This window comes from Sciurus carolinensis, chromosome 19 (assembly GCF_902686445.1).
Source record: "Sciurus carolinensis chromosome 19, mSciCar1.2, whole genome shotgun sequence".
Classification (NCBI taxonomy): domain Eukaryota; kingdom Metazoa; phylum Chordata; class Mammalia; order Rodentia; family Sciuridae; genus Sciurus; species Sciurus carolinensis.
This window is the reverse complement of record NC_062231.1, coordinates 15834666-15849242: the sequence shown is the minus strand read 5'-3', so window position 1 is coordinate 15849242 and position 14577 is coordinate 15834666. Positions and strand designations below refer to the sequence as shown.

General features: G+C 43.0%; 1 protein-coding gene across 5 annotated transcripts in view; it reads right to left on the bottom strand.

Moving 5' to 3' along the window:
- Positions 1-14577, bottom strand: part of Srgap3 (SLIT-ROBO Rho GTPase activating protein 3) — a 238146-nt gene that overhangs the window by 20462 nt on the left and 203107 nt on the right. For 4 of the 5 annotated variants that reach the window (XM_047534586.1, XM_047534587.1, XM_047534588.1 and 1 more), the window contains 3 exons: positions 14093-14153; positions 12199-12276; positions 3211-3345 (listed from right to left, as the gene is read on the bottom strand). In XM_047534586.1, coding sequence (XP_047390542.1) covers positions 3211-3345; positions 12199-12276; positions 14093-14153 — 274 coding nt within the window. Of the gene's footprint in view, positions 1-3210; positions 3346-12198; positions 12277-14092; positions 14154-14577 lie in introns of those variants that run through there. The other variant, XR_007106241.1, reaches the window with a different exon arrangement.

The following is a 14577-nucleotide window of genomic DNA, read 5'->3' as shown; positions in this document are numbered from 1 at the left end:
TTGGTGGGATCCACCTGTAATCCCTGCCTGGCCCATCAGAGCGTCCTATCCCTGGGGCCACAGGGAGGAGGTGGGGCTGTGTCCTACCCAGAACCAATCAGAGTTGTTCCTCAGGACTTGGGGCTGGAGAAACCTATAGGGTGGTGCCCTTGGTCAAGGGAAGAGGAAAGTCTGGAGCAAGTGGGGAGGGCTGCTGAGAAGAAAAATCCTGCCTGAGAATGTGGTTGGCACAGAGACAGAGAAGAGATGGCTTTCTGCTGATGCCAGCTGAGGTTCTGAGTTCATCTGGGCCCAAACTTTTCAGGTGCATCAATGAATATGTTCTCTTTTGTGGCTTAGGTCAGTTTGAGTTTCAGTCACCTGCAATCCCTGAGTTCTGATCAACACACACAGGGATCATGTTTATTAAACTCCTCACACCAAATGTAGCACAGGATGGGCACATAGTAGTTGCTCAGAAAAAGAAAGGTGAAAAATAACCATATCTTAAGCTACCTATTGGCCAGGAACTTGGGAGATGCTTGTGATCTCGTCTTGAACCCCTGTTTTCAGGTAAATGCTGGAGAGACTGGCACTAGTATTTTTATTGGTCAGGCTAGGGATAAGTGCAAAAAATTGGGCTTGGTAAGAGGACACAGTTGCCTGGTGGGCATGAAAAGCTGGTGCTAAGAAGGGTGAGCTGTCAGAGCTCTTAGGTTTACGCAGCTGATGTGCGGCACGATGTCCATTTCTTTTTCAGGTAACATTTTTCTCACACAGCCCCTGCCTGGCTTCTCCATTCCATCTGGGTGTTCCTTCTAAACCACGGCCTTTCTTGTTTCTCCTCTGCGTCCAAGGTCCTCAGGCCAGGGCCACAACTACCCTCGCCTGCCTCATCTCTAGCTGCCAGCCCTTCCCAAAGTGTCCGGAGATGATCAAGAACTCTGCCTCCCCGATGAGAGGTGCTCACAAGCCTGCAGGGCCTCCAGTGGGGCTTACGCAATGACTGGACAGTAGTATTGGCATTTGGTATTGAAAGACCTGGGTTCCAAGTGTCCTGAAATAAGACATTGCTCTGCCATAAATTCCAATAGTGCCCCCCTGAGAAATCCTGTACCAGGGGACCTTCTCCACCACATCACCTCTCAAAACAAGTTGCTACCCTTGGGCCTTCGCACACATGGTGATCCCTACAGCTGACCTTCAAAGCCTGCTCCAGGAAGCCTGCCCAAGCCACCCCATGGAATCAGCGTCTCCTATGCACAAATCAATTCCAATGCCCCTCACTTCAGATGCCTCTGTCCTCAACTTCAGTCATCCCTGCCCAAGTACCACCTCTACTGTTATTTATTAATATTGATGTGTGTGTGTGTGTGTGTGTGTGTGTGTGTGTGCGCGCATGCGCATACGTTTGGTACTAGGGATTGAACCCAGAGGTGCTCTATCACTGAGCTACAACCCCAGTCCTTTTTATGCTTTTTTTTTTTATTTTGAGGATCTCACTAAGTTTTCGATGCTGTCTTTGAACTCGAGACCCTCCTGCCTCAGCCTCCTGAGTTGCTGGGATTATAGACATGTGCCACTGTACCTGGCAACACTGTTTTTCTTAAACACATTTATTTAAAAGGAAACCTGTCTTGTCACTCTGTTAATGAGAAATGAGGATCATTTTTCATAATTGGAAGGTAATGTAGACATAGATCCAGTCATCCTCCCTTACCCATGGGGGATACATCCCAAGATGTTCTGTGGATGCCTGAAACCAGAGACTGTATCAGAACCTATATACATTGTTTTTCCCCATATACACATGCCTTTGATAAATCTTAATTCATGAATTAGGTACAGGAAGAAGTCAATAATAACAATAAAATAGAACAATAATAATATACTCTAATAAAAGTTATTTAAAACTTATGAACAATTTGTGGACTATTTTTTTCCATTTAATATATTCTGACTACAGTTGACTATAGGTAACTCAAAACCACAGACGGGGGACTACTGTACATTAAAGCAAAGCAATGTTACTAAATTATAAGTAGACATTGTTGTCTACAAAGTTTCTGAAACAGAGGCCTGGCTTTCTCTGTCTAGAAAGGAGGTTGATGTGAGTGCTTTTTCCCTTGAGTTGGTCACAGGATTTAGGAAGGAACTGAAAGGGACTCTCATGGAGTGATTCAGGTCAGGCAATGTCATGACAGGAGCTGGAAGTCAATGTCCTCGTCTGCTCAGGAATTGGATTAGCAGGGGTTCTGAAAACACTGGCTGAGCACATGACATGGGGCTCAGAGAGGGTTGGGCCTTTGTGGCCTGGATTTTCTAGGACACGGTTGAGAGCAGGAAGTAGTGAGGAGGGCAGGTGGGAAAGGAAGGGTCTTTTGCACAAAGCAAACAAGAGGGCTCACGCTCCCTCTCTGGCCACCTCCTGGACCCTCCTCTGCAAATCTCTCCCAGAATATTGTCAGACATGCCTCCAGTGAAACTGGGTGTGGGCCAACTTTTCTGTAAATCCTATAAAAATTTTTAAAGTTTATTCTAAAACACTAACATTCCAGCATTCTAAAATTTGAAATTTATTTAAAAATATTACCAGAAGGTTGCCTTGGATTTTGGCATCTGATGGCCAAGATGCCCGGACATCAGTCCCCTAGACTGGCTCCTCCTGACTATCCACAGCAACACCGCGGTGGAGAAGCATGCTCATGGCGAACAGTGTAAGAAGAAACCCCAGTCAACTTATCTTCACCATTTTCCTTGCTCATCATGTTGCTGACCTGATCACCAAACCTTCCATGGCTCCCCATCACCCAAGGCAAAAAGCTCTGGAACCCTTATGAGCGTTCAAGATCTTCCCCTTCTTCTTCCATCTTCCTTTTCCAGCCTCTCACGTCACACAGAGGTGGGACACCTGACTGCTGATCCCAGGGGTTTGTGTCCCCAACTCCTCCCAGGGTGCCCTGCGTCCACTCCTCCTGGAAAGCTTGCTGACCCTGCCCTCTCCCAGTCGGATCTGTGAATCCCAGCACCCTTGGGCTTCTCTTTTGAGCTCCTGCTGAACCACATTCGTCCTCTCCTTTTTGTCTTCACCTGCCAGGTTCTCTAAGGGCCAGGGCCACACATCTTCTTTGATGACATTCCTCCTCTGTGCCTAGCCTGGTGATGAGCCCAGAGAGCAACCACCATAAAGATTTGCCCAGGAAGTGATTGTTCCACCTGGGAAATACTTACTGATAGTAGATATCAAATCTTGAAACCTTTCCTTAGGAAAGAGTGGGTTTTCCAGTCCTCGGAAATACAGTTTTAAAACCCCAGCGACTGAATTGATATCACGCTCGTTTTGATCATCCACGAGGGGGTCTTCGCCTGGGTGGAAATGGGAGACCATGTTTCAGGTTGATAAGGAGGCACAGAATGTGCAGATGGCAAAAGAGGTGACCTGGGCCAGCCTGAACTGAAAGAAGGGCAGAAGGGACACACCTCCCCAACATATGACTCGGCCCCCAAGTTCAAAGTGCTCCCTGCAACTTCCCATTTGAAAATATTGCAATCTATAGAAAAGTTTAAAAAAATAAAATAATAAACTCCCATCACCCTTCACTTATTCTCCATCTACCAGATTTGCTTTTTCTCTTTACCCATTTATGTTTATTGTTGCTCAACTGCTGAAGAGTACTTCATAGACATCATAACATGTCACTGCCAAGTACTTCAACACAGTTCTCCCAGGAATCAGATTATTCACACATAACAACAATAACATTATTACTCCTAAGAAAATAAACCATCATTCCAAAATAACACTACACACCTGGTCCACGTTCAAACTTCCACAATTGTCCCATCTAATCAATGTTCACCCAATTCATTTGGAAGCTATGCTTCCTTGGCCCTTGAAATGGAACACAGACTCTTTATATATTTTTGTTTGTTAGTTGGTATTTTTAAGGGCTCTTTTCTGAAGAGTTTGGGTCAGCTGTCTTGCAGAATAGCTTCATATTCTGTATTCATCTGATTGTTTCCTTATGATTAGATTCAGGTTAAATATCTTTGGCAAGAATACCGAATGTGTACCGGGCATAGTGGCGCACGCCTGTAATCCCAGTGGCTCGGGAGGCTGAGACAGGAGGATGGCGAGTTTGAAGCCAGCCTCAGCAAAAGCGAGGTGCTAAGCAACTCGGTGAGACCCTGTCTCTAAATAAAGTACAAAATAGGACTTGGGCTGTGGCTCAGTGATCGAGTGTCCCTGAGTTCAATCCCCAGTACCCACTGCCCCCCCCAAAAAAGAATACCACATGTGTAAAATTGAAAACAAGCACTGCAGGAGCGACGTGGTGGACACTTTCCTGCATCTCATCGGGTGGTACACACGTCCTGCTTCTGATGAGGCTGGGTGATGGTGGCAGACCTCAGATCTCTACGTTGTAAAGGTAATTTTCCCCTTTATAATAGATAAGTGTTCTATGAAACGATACTCTAAGTATCCTGACACTCTGAAACGGCCTGCGTGTCACTGTGCCCAACCCATCACACCAGTGGTTTTGGCATCTGATTGATGATTTGTGCCCAAACTATTACACTGGGGGTTACGAAGTGGTGATTTTTCATATTGTCGTTTCTTCTATGGCTATAGCTGGGGTTCTTTTGGAAAGAGCTTTCCCTTGTTCCCTTATCCCCTTATTTGTCAACATCTTTAGAGACGCTTTATGTTATTTTAAATTCATTGATAACTCATTACCATTACTGTTTTTTGGAATTGCTTAAATTGTCCTAAATTCGGCTGGGAAGTCCTTTCTTATATCCTTTTAATGTGATCTTCACTGAGCACTTCTTTACTTTCTTGACCAAAAAAAAAAAAAAAAAATCCCCTGTTACTTTCCTTGACCCATATCTGGAATCAAACGTTTTCCAGGGAGCCCTCTGTTATGTGTACAGAGTGGTAATTAAAAGCAAGATGTAGCTATTATGCTCATGGCTACAGGAGCATTATAAAGAGCTTCCTGGCCCTTCCAGCGGATAGAACCTAAATGCATATTTTTTTCCATGAGTTCTTACTGATGTATCATAATCATATTTAAGATACAAAGTTTTCTTTTTAAAAAATATTTTTTAAATTGTTAATGGACCTTTATTTAATTTATTTATTTATATGCGGTGATGAGAATTGAACCCAGTGCCTCACACATGCCAGGCAAGTGCTCTACCACTGAGCCACAACCCCATCCCACGGGTTTTCCTTACCTTCACTTATTTTGCATTCACCAACAGTCACCAATTTACAACTGGTCGATGAAAAAACTTTTTGACTTTTTGATGGTGTAAGTGTATCCATACAAACACTGTTTTTTACCTTCAATATTTGATAAATTATGTTGGATATTTAACATTTTATGAAATAGGCTTTGTGTGAGATGATTTTGTCCAACTCTAGGCTAATGTCAGTGTTCTGAGCACATTTAAGTTAGGCTGGGCTGAGCCAAAGTGTTCACTAGGTTAGGTTCATTCAATGCTTTTCCAACTTATGATATTTTTGACTTACAAAATACTCCCGTTGTAAATCGAGGAGCATCATGTATTTTATTTTATACTGAAATCTTGGTTCTGAATAACATTGATAATATATTTATCTTCCTTATTCTATAATATGAATAAAATAGTTTGAGTTTTAATAGCAATATTACTATTAACAATAAATCTACTGTGTACAGTTTAAGATTTATTTCTAGGACTTCTGCTTGTATTTTTATTTTGGTTTGTTTTTTTTCTTTCCACTCTCCCTTTCCTTCTCTCTCTCTTTGTTTTTTGGTGGTTGTTTTTGGAATGCAGCCTACTAAAGATGTATGGTCAGAAAGACAGAAAATAGCTGTGGTTGCCAAGGGCTGGGGGCAGGGTGTGGGACATAGGAGTGACTGTATGTGGCTACAAGGTCCCTGTTTAAGATGATGAAAAAATTCTGAAACTGGATTTCAATGGCGACTTCACTATCAGTAGGCAATATACTATAAACCATTGAAATGTGGACTTTAAAAATGGCGAACCTATGGTAGGTAACTCAATACAGCTGCTAAAAATGTATGTTCACGGGACATGTTTGAAAGTTACTCTCTGTGATGACCAATTTGACATGATTTGCTTATTTCTATTTGTATTCAATTATAGGGGCTAATTTTTTTTTTTAGAAATCCTTTGTAAATAATTTACGGTTTTGAAAATATAAAGTATTTACAGAATCCAAGAGTCAAAACCAGATCGAAATTTGCTCTGAGAGAGATGCTACTCTTATCCTTCTCCCTCTACACCTTGTACTTAACCACTCTTGTTAGTTTCCAGTTTGTTCTACTTTGTTTCTTTCTGGAAAAAAAAAATAAGCAAACATATGTACAGTAGCCCTCTATAGTTGCACAATCCACATCCATGGATTCAACCAACAGAGGATGGAAATATTTCAAAGGAAAAAAATTGCATGTGTATTAAACATGTACAGGCTTGGCTGCTATTCCCTAAACAGCATAGTCTACCAACCAATAATATGGCATTGACACTTCATTGGGCATTACAAGTTATTTGGAAATGGTTTAAAGTAAACAGAAGGATATGCACAGGTTCTATAAAAATACTATGCCATTTTGTATAAGGGGCTTGAGCATCTATGGATTTTTGGTATCTTGAAGAGGTGGATGCCCCCTCAAATCGATCTCCTAGAGATACCAGGGAAAAAGTGTAAATATTTTTTACTTTCCCTTATTTCTTATGTAAAATGTTATATATTTCAACATGAACTTCTTTATTTACTTAACAATGAATCCTGGAAATACCTCCATATTAATTCATAGAGATCTTCCTCTTTTTTAATTAAATAGCTACAAAGTACCTATCTCCTATGGATCAACATTTGACTTCTTCCTAATTTTTTGCTATTGTAAATATTGCCACAGTGAATATCCTCGTACATACGTTTTTGTATTTCTGGGGACAAATCTCTAAGGTCTAGAAGTGGGACCCCTGGGCCTAAGGGTAAGCACATATGTGGTTTCATCAGATACAGGCAAATTCTTCTCCATTGGGGCTGTACCACTTTATCATACTACCAGCAACATCATCTTGAGAGTAATATTTTCCATACCCCTGCCCATGGCATCCTGTCAATATCAAGAATTTTTGCCAATTGTGCAGAGGGAAATGGTATCTAGCAATAAGCACCCTTCATTTTAATCCAGGGTTGTTGAGCTGGTTCATCACTGAGAGTTTCCACAGGGGAGACAAGAAACAGCAGAGAGCAATCTAACACTTTCAAGAAGGTGTTGAGGGATGTTTGCAAAATGGGCTTCTCTCTCTTTCTCCCAAACAGTTCACAGCACCTTAAGTCTGGCAATGGAGGGAAGAATTGTCAGCTCATACTTGAATCTCTTTATTCTGCCTCTGTAAGAAGTGAATATATGTCACTAACAGGGTCTCTGCCAATCCCAATATTCTTCAGTGCATATTAAAGAAAGGTCCCCTTTCCTTCCCGTACCAGGGCTTGCAGTTTACAGTACAGAAGCCAGAGTTCCACTCTGGCCTACCTTCTTGGCTGGCAACTCTGTGCAGTGCCCAGCCTGAAAAACCATGTGACAGCCCAGATATACTGATGTTCTGCAGATCAACCTCTCTGATGTTCCTACCAGAGGAGGTAAAAATTTGTTCCCCACAAGATTTACTCATGGGGAAGGAAAAAAGAACACAGTAAAAAATATTTGCCTATATGCACACGGACCTTTTCAAGTAAGAAGCATATTCAGACAAGTGACATCTCTGAATCCTCACGACAGCACCGCACGACCCTGAGGGAGGGCTGGTTTCAACACCCTTCTCTCCTGAGGGAGAGACGAAGCCCAGACAGGCGAAGCAATGTGCCCGCACTCAAGCAGGCAAAAGCAGACACCAGCAGTCCCAGGTTTTACGCCTGGGAGATGTTCTTTCTTCTACCTGTGACTTTCAGATTTCTATCTCTGCTTGTCTGCACACTGCCTATGTATGCTTTCATCCATCCACTCCCCTCCTCTCCTTCCTTCACAGTAGAGCCTTGCAGTTTTCCTCAAAACAAAACAAAACAAAACAAAACAAAACAAAAAACTCCTATGAAATCCCAATATACAAAGCTGTCCTAGTTGCCTGAAAGGAGGAAGGGAGTGCAAGCCCACCTTCTCAGCTCCCTCTCTCCCTGCAGCAGCCTGCAAAGTGTGAAAACTGCACCATTTTCAGCTTGTGGTCTTAGGATTCAAAATCACATGGATTTTTTTTCCTTCCATATTGCCCATTTGCTCCCACTGCTAAGCATGATTCACACAGTAACTTTACAGGCACATGGATACGCACACACATACGCATATACACACACCGTTAGTTCTGGCCCTTCTTCCCTGAAGGCTCTCAGTCCAGGGCTCAGTCACCTGCAGTGAGTCAGGAAGAGAAAATACCCGAGTTGGAGGGAAGGTGGGAGGATGTTCCTGGGGTTACCCAGGTAAGAAGCCAGACCCAGGGCACTTGATGGTGAGTGTCAAGAAACAGGAAAGAGTAAGTGAGATATCAGGGCACTGGGAAGTCCAGAAATGTCAACGACAGATTTTTCTAAAAGCAACATACCAGTAACTATTCTTTTAAAAGCTACACCTCATTGTGGGCTCAGGTGGAACAGAGAACAAGGCTGGCAAGAGATACGATTCATTTTGGAATCATGGAGAAAGGGAAAGGGGCCAACTTTGTACGTGAGACAAAGAGAAAAGAGAAAATATTTTTTGCAGCTGAGATGTGGGTCAGGTGATCTCTGCCCAGCTGGGCTCTGCCTGAGGGGATCCAAGGCTTGTTAAGAGCAGAAAATTCTTTTCAATTACACATCACCCCTGCAGAAGCACCCAAGCAAGTGACAGGAGGTGCTGACCCTAGACAATCATATTCGAGAAGGAAAGAAAGCAGCCCTGTGGGGCTAGGAGAGGCCGGGGCTGTCTGTTTCAACAAGGTTACCTACAGGGTATGGAGAAGCAGGAAATTGTGAGGGTGAGGCACCTGCTAGGCTGGAGGCACTGGGCAGGGAGTTCATACAAGAGATCTGTGGAAGAGGAATGAGAAACTCTGGGTAATGAGATGGGACCAGTCAGAGTTCCAGACCACAGTTTTGTTCATTTACCATGAACCCAGGAGAGCAAGGCTGCTAAGGAAATGAAGAGACAAAACTCTAGATTGGGCTGTCATATGACATTGAGAGGTGCAAGGCAAACATGAACAATAGGCGCCTTGTGCTTTCTGGCCTTTACACAGGCTGTTCCCTTGGCTTGGAAAGCCCTTGCTTCCCCTGGCTCCTTCTCCTTAGGCCTCAGTTTAGGGTCTTCCTCCAAGAGAAGGCTTCCTTGGCTTTGCTGTTCCTCCTCTGTCCATCCAAGTCAGGCAAGGGTCTCCGATGCTGCCTGGTGTTTACCCCAACAATACCCCGAGAAGGGCTCAATGCATGCTTGCTGAGGGACTGAATAAATGCCTTAGAGAGCCCCAGACATGATGATTCTGGGTTCTCTGTCCTAAGCGCCCATGATCCTGGTGTGGACTCCAGAGCAGAAGGTCCCCTGGCCCTTAGGAGGTCACTGGGCACCACTTCCAGCCAAATCACATTCTTGACACCTGGTTCCAAGCCAGAGTGCATAGGGCTGCAGAAGTCCAGTTGTGGGTAGGGGTTGCAGAATGCTTCCTCCACTCCAGCTGGACAATCTTAGCATGCGATTGAGAGGACTGGGATGCAGGGGGTTTGCTTGAGAGGCAGCTCCTTCAGGGAAAGTGAGGTAAAGAGAATTCTGTAGGTGGGACCTCAGGGAGAGACCTGCTCAGAGCATAGCCACAGGGGTAAACCATCCCCCTCCCAAGACTGCTATCTGGTGCAACCACTCTGGAAAGCAGTGTGGAGAATCCTCAGAAACTTGGAATGGATCCACCATTTGACCCAGTTATCCCACTCCTTGGTTTATATCCAAAGGACTTAAAATTATCATACTATAGTAAAGCAGTCACATCAATGTTTATAGCACCTCAATTCGTAATAGATTGTGGAACCAACCTAGATGCCCTTCAACAGATGAATGGATAAAGAAACTGTGGTATATATACACAATGAAATATTATTCCATCATAAAGAAGAATAATATTATGGCATTTGCAGGTAAATGGATGGAATTGGAGAATATCATGCTAAGTGAAATAAGCCAATCCCCAAAAACCAAAGGTCAAATGTTTTGCCTGAGAAGTGGATGATGATATATAATGGGGGAGGGGGGGTGGGGAGTGAGAGAAGAATGGAGGAACTTTAGATTATGTAGAGGGAAATGAAAGCGGGGGTATGAAAAATGGTGGAATGAGACAGATATCATTACCCTATATACATGTATGATTACACAAATGATATGAATCTACATCGTGTACAACCATAGAAACAAAATGATGTACCCCATTTGTGCACAATGAATCAAAATGTAGTCTCTAAAAATTAAAAATTAAAAAATAAAATAAAATAGAATAAAATACTTCAGGTAACATTTCTCTCCAAAAAAAAAAAAAAAAAAAGAAGAAGAAGAGAAGACTGCTACAGATTTACATGAAAGAATGGGTGAAAAAGTGCTCTCTTGTCCACTGGGATGTGATGTGCTGCTAGGAAATGGATTTGGGATCAGGTTCCCCAGACCAAAATCAGTATCAGAACCATTCAGAGAATAAGGAAGTAAAATCAGCACTGAGATGAGACAGACTATGGAGGTGGGCTTTGGATCTCTCCAAAATGTTAGAAAACTGGGAGCAGAGATACTGTCTGGGATACCTATGTATGAACAATTCTTTCCTCCCTGGAGATAAGGATATGAACTTGCTAGTGCTTCCTATCCCGCCAAAACAGCAAGACAAGTACAGCATAGCCAAAGGCCAAGGAGTAAGAACAGTTTTTCTTAACCCAGTGAGTCCTTCCTTTGCAGGACAGTATCTCTCACCACCTGCCTCCTCAGGGACTCTGAGGCCATCAGCGGATATACCTGCACCACCCAAAATATCAAAGGTATCCTATCTTGGTTGCCACATCATTTCTCTTTCTTTCTCTTTCTCCCTCTCCCTCCCTCCTTTTCCCTCTCTGTCTTCTTTCTTCCTTTCTTTCCTTCTATTTCTTCCTCTTTTTTTGTATGTGTGTTTTTAGTTTTTGTTTTTTGATACTAGGGATTGAACCCAGAGTAGCTTTTCCACTGACCCACATTCTCAACCCTTTTTATTTTTTATTTTGAGACCAGGGCTTGCTGAGATGCTGAGGCTGGCCCCAACCTTGTGGTCCTCCTGGCCTCAGCCTCCCAAGTCACGGAAATTACAGGCATATAATAGTGCACCTCTAATAAACATTTATATCCTTGGCTAATCAAAGTGGCAAGTAGGTTGGGGGTGAAGGAAAAGTGGTTTCTTCCTCCCAAGGCACAGCTTGCCAAAAACTTTATAAAAATGAAGAATTGGACTATTCTAAAAGTCACTCAGTGTTATCTATGTTCTTCCGGTTTTTCTAAAACACAGCATCCTTTACAGACTCACAAGTCTCTCTTTTTTTTTTGAGGGAGAAAGTCAGTCACAAGCAGTTGTAGAGGTTGAGCATCCCTTATCCAAAATTCTTGGGACCAGAAGGGTTTCAGATTTTGAATGTTTCCAGATTTGGAAATATTTGCATATTTATAATGAGATATCTTGGGGATGGGACCTAAGTCTAAACATGAAATCTGGGTTTCATATATACCTTATACATATACCACTGGCACCACATCCAGCCAAATTACAGATTTTATTTTCAGCATAACTCCATGTTGACTGTAAACCAGCACATGAGCTCAGGTTTGAAAATTTTCACTTGTGTGTCATGTCAGTGTTCAAAACATTTTGGATTCTGGGGCATTTTAGAGTTTGAATTTTCAGAACAGGGAAGCTGTTAGTAGTTGGAGGGAAACAAAAAGATTTTGGCATTTGCCAGTTTCTGTGGTATAGTGCAAACACTCTAGCCATGGCTGATTTCCAGCTACCAGAGAGAAGCCACTGAATTGAAGATGGGAAGAGAAGTAGATGATCAGCTCACACAAGTCAGAGCAAACCGAGGAATCCTGCATGCTGCCAGTTCTAAAAATGTGTCAACACCCACCCTGGCTTCCCTCAGCCACAAACTTAAGAGAGCCACTCTGCACCCACCTCTTTCAAAAGAATTTTTGATGTCATTCACTTCAACCTGAGATCCAGGTACTCTGAAGATCCCCTGCTGCTGGAGTCCTAAGAAACACACAGAGAAAGAAACAATAAATGGCCTGAGACCAGGGGAGTATCGGTGACTGGATTCCTTGCTTGTCTTTCTCCCTCCATCTTTTGCAAGAGAGCCATTCCCAAGGACGCTCTCCTGGCAGAAGCCCAGAAATGGTCTGTGCAATTAACTACAGACCAAACGCTAGTCAAAATACTCAGACACATCCTGCTCCACGTATCAGGCATCTCCCGTCTGGGCTTGAAGGAAAAGGCCCAAAGACATCTATATCAACACTATTACTGCCCCTACCACCCCCACACATCTTCTTCTTCCAAGAAGAGTTAGACTCTAGAGTACATTTTGGCCTGAGAATTAAGGAGTTTGGGAGATTAAATTACTTAGGAAAAACAATCTCTTTTTTAAAACATGTTTCTACAAAGCCATGACAAAGAGGAACCTCTGGTGCCTGACACAAAAGTAATGATGTAACAGCAGGCTGTGCCACAAGAGGGATTAAAGGACCTGCCTTATTCTAAATGGAATGAAGGGGGAGAGTCGTACTCAGTCCCTGATTCAGTTTTCTACATAAAACAATTCATGTTATAGTTTAGGAGGTGTTTACTCTTAAAAGACAGAATTTAGTCAAAGTTTGGGGGTACACAGAATATCCTCAATAAATGCTGACCACCTCTTTAGTTAAACAGTACTGGATTTCTAGCAGCTAAGTATCTGATTCCACCTCCTGGCTCACTCCACCCAGTCATGCTGACCTTGCTTCCCACATTAGGCCTTTCCGTTCTCCAACCTCTCCACCAGGTCACTCAGCTGCTGTCCCTTCTATTTATTTGGGATGGATTTCAAATATCACCTCCTCAGAGAGGTCTTCTCTCACTGCCTTAACCAAAGCAGCACCCCCCCACACACACATACCATTCTCTATCCCCTTTGGTGAATTTCATAGCATTATCAGTACTTGTGATTTCATTACAGTCAGCCCTCTGTATGCACAGCTTCCCCATCAGCTGATTCAACCAAATGCAGATTGAAAGCTTTTGAGAAAAAAATATGCCTGTACCAAACCTGTGCAGATTTTTTTCCTGTAGTTATTCCTAAGCAATAGAATATGCCAACTATTTACATGACATTCACCTTGTATGAGGTATGATAAGCCACCTAGAGATGATTTAAAGTCTACAGGAGGTATATGCAAATACTACACCATTTTATCTAATGGATCTGAGCATCTGTGGTTTTGGTATCTGCAGGATTTGGATATTGAGGGATGACTGTGTTTATCTTTCTGCCATTAATTTCCTTGCCCTTTTATTTGGGAATGCAAACTCCCCAGGGCAGACATCATATCTGTCTTGTTTACATTTCTATTTCTACTGTCCAAAACAGTGCCTGATATACACTCAATAAGCATATTTTTGGAGGAATGAGTAAGTGCATAAACAAAAGTTACCTTCTCATGACAAATGATTACCAAACCTCAGACACTGTTTCCTCCATGGGGCTTACAATTTAGTAGTATTAACTGATTTACTGGCCCTGGGATTGAGTGGGAGCAAAAAAGGAACTAAAATAGTCCTCCTGTCTCCTCCCTCCCTGTTCCCTCGTTATCCTAAGTTCTGGGTCCCTCACCACTATCTCCTATCCCACCATGACACACAGGCTCCAAAGTCAGCACTCAAAACAACAGCTGTTCCCTGGAGCATTTTCCTCCTTGGAAGCAGAACAGTGACAGGAAGTCTTCTAAGACGAATTAGAATCTCTTTTCCTACCAGAACAGTCCAGCACCTGTTCAGCAGAGAGATGAAAATACTGACCCAAGATTGATCTTACCATATAAATTGATGTATCGGATGCAGCTCTCAACTACAAGTGGTATAGCTTGTCCTGAATCCTTAAGAAAACAAAAAATGTGAGTTTTATTGGGCTTGGCAACCACCACTGGAAGAAGACACTGCAAACACAAATTATCAACTCAAGCCAGAATATTAGTACCATTGGATTAGTAGGAAAATAAGCAAGGAAGTGCTAATCCTAAAGTCTCCATGATAATTACAATAAAGAGTCCTCAGTTAGTAGAGAATAAAGCATAGCTATGATAATCTGAAAGAAATGCTCTGTCTTCTTACCCAGCCAGCAAGGAATCTGGGCTCAGGAGATGTGACAGGCACATCTAGGGCATGGGAGAGGGAACCTGCCCTGTGGAGGGGGCTGGAGTCTAACCCTGAAGGTTGCTCTGCCTCCCCCTCCACTTTGCTCCAACCCAACCCTCTCCTTCCAGTACTCCTGGATTCAAAGGCAAGATCAAGGCCTTATCC